Source organism: Acanthisitta chloris, unplaced genomic scaffold, assembly GCF_000695815.1.
Source record: "Acanthisitta chloris isolate BGI_N310 unplaced genomic scaffold, ASM69581v1 scaffold1942, whole genome shotgun sequence".
NCBI classification, from domain to species: Eukaryota; Metazoa; Chordata; class Aves; order Passeriformes; family Acanthisittidae; genus Acanthisitta; species Acanthisitta chloris.
In genome coordinates this window covers 19231-26152 of record NW_008661960.1, presented here as the reverse complement: position 1 = coordinate 26152, position 6922 = coordinate 19231, and the positions used below count along the sequence as shown (strand labels likewise).

General features: G+C 42.6%; 1 protein-coding gene across 1 annotated transcript; it reads left to right on the top strand.

Moving 5' to 3' along the window:
- Positions 1–1933: 1933 nt before the first annotated feature.
- LOC103798145 (DENN domain-containing protein 5B-like) lies at positions 1934–6623 on the top strand (the record flags this gene model as incomplete). The annotated part of the gene is made up of 6 exons (XM_009070391.1): positions 1934–2052; positions 3127–3314; positions 3992–4074; positions 4214–4340; positions 4862–5036; positions 5894–6623. Coding segments are annotated over 6 exons (876 nt in total), but the record flags the coding sequence as incomplete, so codon positions are not given.
- Positions 6624–6922: the final 299 nt, after the last annotated feature.

The window sequence follows — 6922 nt, the reverse complement described above, 5'->3', positions numbered from 1 at the left end:
TTGGTTGCTGATACTTGCCTTCAAGGGGTGGTTTACTCCAGAAATTGCATTTACTGTAAGGGGAAAAAAATCCAAACCAAGACTAATGTACTTTCCCCTCCCTTCCTCCCTCCCCTCTGTTCTCAGTGATCCCTTACAGGTCAGTGATAATTCCCATCAAAAAACTAAGCAATGCAATAACCACGTCAAACCCCTGGATATGTGTGTCAGGAGAACTAGGAGATACTGGTGTAATGCAGATTCCTAAAAACCACCTAGAAATGACATTTGAGGTGAGTACATGCTCTTCACATTGTACTTTTCAACTTGAAACGTGCTTCCAAATAAACATTAATTTGGTAAGGAGTTATTAGGATAAGCATTTCAGATTATGTCCCAGTTTTCAAGATCATTGTACGTTCAGATATATACGGGAGAATAGAGCTGTCTGTGTGAAATGAAGGTTTCCTGTGAGCATACACCACTTTTAACAAGAGGTTTCACTGCAGTCTCCATCTCAGCCCAGGGCTTGTCACCTCGCCAGTCTATTTTCACATCTCATTCCCTTCCACAACTCCTTGCCTGACTTTCCCTTTCAGCACTCATTTCCAACTCCTCTTCTCCCTTCTAGTTTCTTTTCCCTTCTTTCAGTCTGTCTTTCCACTTACCCAGGTCCCTTTCTACCTTTCACCAGCCCCAAATTTCTTCTCCTCGTGCTCCAGCTGCTTGTCCAGCATTGCTGCTTTCCTTCCAACCAACCAGTTGAAGCCCTGAGCTCTTCAACATCCTGACCTCAGGTGCTGTCCCTGGCAAACCTAGAGCTGCCATCCCCACTAGGCACTATTCTTGCTTACTGGGGCTTTCCCTGTGTTTGATTACCTGGAGTTCCCCTCTGCTTTCCCACCCATCAGTTACAGGTTGGTTTGGTGCCATGCCAAAGCAACTGGTAGTGGGAATTGCAAGGAAAGACCCATCAAGCTCCTGTAGCTCCGGGCTGCACCATATTCATTAAGGAGTGATTTCCTAGGAAAGTCTGCTGCTAAAATGAAGGTTGTATCCATTGAGCATATCCAGACTGATCTTCAAGAACAAGAGCAAAAAAAGCCTCTTGCCAAATAGAGGTGGATTTTTACACAGAGAGGGTGTTTTCATGCTGCCTCTCATTCAGATATTTTGTATAAAAAATCTCCAGGCTTCTAACAAGCAAAATGGCATATTTAGACATTTCTTAGGACCATACTAATGCTGTTCTGGACTATTCCTTTGGCTGAAACTTTCCTAAAATATCGTCTTGGGTAACCACCCACTATGGGAAATGTCAGCCCAGGCTGCTTGTTTGGCAGTATTAGAAGCAATGAAAACCAAGGTCTTGCAAGGGAAGTGTTTGGGTGACGTTAACAGATGTCACTGCCAGCCCCACCTACAATTACATGTTACACTGGAATTCGCAGTGCCTTGTTTCCCTTTCTCTGTCTCTATGATATTAAGAGTCTCATGTTAGTGATTTTTGTCATGCCCATGAATAAGCAAATTGATCTTTGAAATTTTAGGATCTAGGGACTGCTTCATAGTGTAGAGTCAGCTGAAGATCAGTATGCTCAAAATGTATTTGAAAAGCTGTTTGTGTTGAAGACCTTTTCTTCTACAAAAGCACATGTTTTTATCACCTTAGCTCAGAAATTTGTCATTAATAATTCTCAGAAGAGTTCAGTCAGTGCTCACAACAGAGAATATGATCTCTTCACAACGTTTTAATAGCTTTTTTACCTTGCTCCTGTCTTCAAATAATTATGCTGCTTTTCAAAACACTCTGCATGTTTGGTTGAAAACCCTTGCTCTGTAAATCAAAGGAAACTGAATAAAAGCATACGTTTGGGACCATATGTGTGCATGTGCTGGGGGTGTGTGTTGTCTGTTGTTTTTTAAATGAAGTAAAAACTGTTATTCATTTCAGTGCCAGAACTTAGGGAAGCTGACGACCGTTCAGATTGGTCATGACAACTCAGGGCTACTAGCCAAGTGGCTGGTTGATTGTGTCATGGTCAGGAATGAAATAACAGGACACACGTACAAGTAAGCAACAAGTTTTGATTGTCTTTGTCTGAAATTCTTACTTGTTAAATGTAGAGAAAGCAAGAAGGCATTCACCTCCTTAGCTGCTGGAGCACTGTGGGCTGATCTGGGTACCTGATAGGGTTGGGTTGGTCTCCCCCACCCCCAGTTCTCTCATTTCAGAAGCTGTTGTTATAGTCAGATAATCTGATAAATATTAAATGAGATTTTAATGTAGGATTTTCTTTGCATCTTTCTGAGACAGGACAGACAGTATGGATAGTTTTGAGGTGATTCATAGTTTCTAATAATTAAATCTCTTGATTTAAAGTAGTGTAGTAAAATTGTGCACAAATTAACTCTTCAAACCCCAAGAGTTGCAGTCACAGTTTAGGGCAAATCTTTGGTTTCTTTTTCTTTTAAGAAACTTGAATTACAAGAAAATAAAAGGTTTTGATGATTTCTTAATCCTCCATTGAGTACATACCTCTGTGTCAAAATGATGTCCTAACTCATCACTGGTTTTACAAAACATCTGGCTGAGCAGGCTTAAGGTTTTTTTCATGTGAACTTGGAAAACTATAATTCAGAGGGTTGAGCTCCAGAGCTCAGCATTGGCCACAGTGTATAGGGGAAAGTAGGAGGAAATGGGGTACAAGGACTGGGGGTATGGACATGTGCTGGGATTTCATTAGGTCTGTGTATGGGATCAAAATGTACAGCAATAAAATGTGATGTGAGTTTTGAGTATGAGCTTCAGCTGGGTGGGAACTCTGTGTGGGGACGTAGCTGTTAATCATCACAATGTTTTTAAAGGCTGAATATCAGTTGTGGGTACAAGTGAAAAATAACCTGGCAGGAAACAAGATATGGACCATAAATATGTGTATAACCCAAGCTTTTCACATTTCCCTGTTCCTGAGGGTGATCTGTTGTGGTGCAGGCGATGCTGCCTGCAGAGCTGTGGTTTCTGAGCAGTTTCTGGGTACTCCCTGCCTGTTACCAGTGTTTATCCAGTGCTGCCTGTCCCTCTAGCTGTGAGGTCAAGCTGGACCAGCTGTGTGTCTGACCTGTGTGTCTCCCGGTGTGTGGCAGGTTTCCCTGTGGGAAATGGCTGGGAAAGGGCGTGGACGACGGCAGTTTGGAGAGAATACTCATTGGAGAGCTGGTGTCCTCCTCCTCTGACGAAGAGCTGGGAAAGCAGTGCCGTACCCCACCCCAGCAGAAATCTCCTACTGTCACTCGACGACTGAGCATCACTTCCCTCACAGGGAAGAACACCAGTAAGTACTTTCCATTCTCCCCAGAGCCCTAGAGAAGAGAGCAGCAACTGCTGAGAAAAAAAAGCCTCTGTGAACAGGAGAGGTCGTCCTGAGGCAAGGCTTGGCACAGAGGAACAGCTGCACGCTGATGAGTTTTTCCTGCCCCGGTTTGTGTTTGCTCTGTGGCATTACACATTGCCTCTTTTAATGTCCCCGTTTGACAGCTGAGAGATAATAATCTCTTTCTCTGGAGCTCGGAGGTGTGAGATGAAGGAGGAGGAGGCAGCAGAATTTGTAGTAGCTGACCTGCTCAGCTTCCCAGCTCACTTTGCAGTCAGTGGGAAGAGTTCTCTCTGAAGGGCAGTTGAGAGCTGGATGTGAACTGCTGTGAACTGCCTTCTGGAGGAGCATATCTCCAGATGTCCTTAAGGAGACATCTCTCACATCCCTAGAATTAGCTTTTATGAGTAACTGCACCTGGTTACAACAGGGCACAGGATTGTAAGGGTCATGCAAGGCAATCTCTGCTAAAGCATACAGATGAGCACAGTATGGATCCTGTTCACACATCTGTCCAGCTCCTGTAAAATTAGAGGACACAACTGCTGAAATGTCAAGCAAGGAAAGATTAGACTCCAAGAGTAACGTGGTATTTAAAAACCAGCACTTCAGCTAGTATGTTCTCCATCATTTCACAGAGCCTAACGCGGGACAAATCCAGGAGGGAATTGGGGAAGCTGTGAACAATATTGTGAAACACTTTCACAAGCCAGAGAAAGAGGTAATTCCTACTTTTCATTACTTGCCTGATTATTTTTATAAACAGAAATGAGACTGAAGTACCAGTTCTACCTTTAGATTTAGAGTTTCTGGCATACAACTGAGGCCAGTTGTACTTCCCAACTCTCCTTTTCTCACAGAGAGGGAGCCTTACCATTCTGTTGTGTGGAGAAAATGGTCTGGTTGCAGCACTGGAGCAGGTCTTCCACCACGGATTCAAATCGGCTCGCATTTTTCATAGGAATGTCTTCATCTGGGATTTCATAGGTAAGCTGCTGTGTGGTTTGGAGGCAGGAGGAGAAGAAGGATTAGGCCAAAATGACTGCTCACACACAGCAGACCTTGGATTCCCATCAGCTAGGGTGCCATTTCTCCTGCCAAGCACCTGCTCCAGGTTGCTTACAGTCAATGAGAAACAAGATGGGAGATGAGAAATACTAAACTCTGTGTAAGGGAAGAGTGTGAGTCTGTACAGAAATTTAAGAGTACTTTGAATTCTTGTCACTTACTCATGGATGAATGTTCAGACAGCTGTTTTTCTACCCAGAAAGAAGGTAGGCTGAAGGTTGGGTTTAGAGTAGCAATTGATGTCAGGGGAAGAGCTGGGAAAGGGCAGAGAGTGAAAGGTTTAGCTTGATAATTGTTGTGAGAACTCTCCTAATCACTGCATTGGTCTTGGGGTGATGCTTGCCTGTAGTAGGTCTATGTTGTGGTTGCTATTTAAGGATTGCCTTGTGTCATAATGAAGTACTTCTGCTCACTGTGTTCTGATTTTCTCCCTGCCACAGAGAAAGCTGTTGCTTATTTTGAAACCAGTGATCAGATTGGAGACAATGAGGAGGCCCTTTTGCTTCAGAGGTCTTCATGCAAAACCTTCTGTCATTATGTAAATGCCATCAACACAGCTCCAAGGAACATTGGAAAGGATGGCAAATTCCAAATCCTGGTTTGCCTGGGGACAAGGTACCTAACTGCTCTTCATTATATATGTTCTCTTGCATTAGACTAGAGGAATATTTTTACACCATTGTTATTACCTTTAGTTTTCCATTTAAAGACATCTCATACCTTTCTATTACCCAATGTCTGTTTTAGATAGCTTTAATACTATGTGAAAAATAGGAGCAAAGAAGCAGTAATGATACATGGATAGTGTCTAAACTTCTAAAAATGTTTGGAACTTTTTTATAACTGTTAGCTTGACAGTCATATGCATGAAATCTGTCTTGAAATGCTATTTTTGATGAAGGACTGATTTGGGAATGCAGAGTTCGTTTTCAAGAGCTGGTGCATTTCTAAATCCTCATTGAATAACTTTGCCTATCAAAATGGGATCTCTGTTATAATTTTGACAAAACTATTCTAGATGAACCTTTGTTTCATAATAGGATGCTTTCTGTCTTGCACTTGGGGAGGGGCATGTGGGGGCTTAGTTGTATTTTGGAGAGTGGAAGTTGATATGGCTGGAAATAAGTGCCATTTTTGTCTTGTCTGTTTGGATACTTGGAAAACCAGTTGGAAAACAGTCTGTAGGGTTTTCCCCAACTTTTACATTTCCTGTTTCTGATCTGAAAATGTTGCTGACCTCTTACAAAGTCAGATATCCAATTCTGCTGATATCTTTTCATTTTCATTCCTACACCAAAATACACTAGTATTTTACTAACAAAATCAAGAGTTGTGGTTACACAGGAAATTTGTATGTCAAACAACACGTGCTGCTCACAAAAAGGGACTGCATGTTTTGGGTTGTGGAGAAGAATTTCAGTTTGAGATCTGTGGTTCTTGGTGCTAAAACAGTTCCTTCACCGCCTTTTCAGGGACCACTTGCTGTCTCAGTGGATCCCATTACTGGCAGAGTGCCCACCCATCACCAGGATGTATGAGGAGAACGCCCTCCTACGGGACCGCATGACTGTCAACTCCCTTATCCGAGTCCTACAGACATTGCAAGATTTCAACATCATCCTAGAAGGATCACTCATTAAAGGGGTGGATGTTTAGCATGGCTTTGCTGAGAACTTCATTATTTCTTTCCCAAGCAAGCAAACCACAATTGGAGACCTGTCAGGACCTGAAGACAATGGTGGTGCACCACTGTAAGGCAAAGCTGCCAGTTGAAGTGGAATTGGGAAGCCCAGTTGTTGCCCGATGGGGACTGGCCACTAAAGCTGCAGAAAGCTAAGATGCAGTATTGTAGTTTATTTGAAACAGAAATTTAGTACAAAAATAGAGTATTTTCATGTGTTAGATGTGTGTAAATATGCTATCTTCTTTAAGAAATTATATTACTCTAAGAAATTTTTCTTAGACTGAATGTTCTTGTTCTGACTATGAGTAGCTTAAACCCAGGGGAAGTCGTAGGGGGAGGGAAGGACCAAGGTGGGAAGGGATGTTGCTACTTGCTTGCAAGGAAGAAGCCAATCAATGTGTAAATACAACGCAAACTCAGCAGGGCTTTTTTCAGGTATTGCAAATTGATACAGCAAATATCCTTATGTGGCCATTGTGATTGTGTTACTCTTGGAAATGTGGTAAGCATATGCTGGTTTACCTTACTGTACATGTTCTCTCTGAGTTTGTTGTTTGTTTGAAGACTCACCTTGCCATGCACAGAAGTTGTGGGTCATCATTTTTTTTTCTGTAAGGTCTTTTGTGTCACTTCTGTTGATCTCCAAAAGGGGAAACAAGTGTTGAAATGCTTAAACACTGGAGAGGAGGACTGTTGTCAGCCTCAGAGCCTGAGAGTATGAGACACCTGTGTAAGTGGTGCTGCTGAATCCTGAGATGGGGAATGATGTCTTGTTTGACCCGCTCAGTGTTTCCCTTCCCTGTCTAGATGTTCTGAT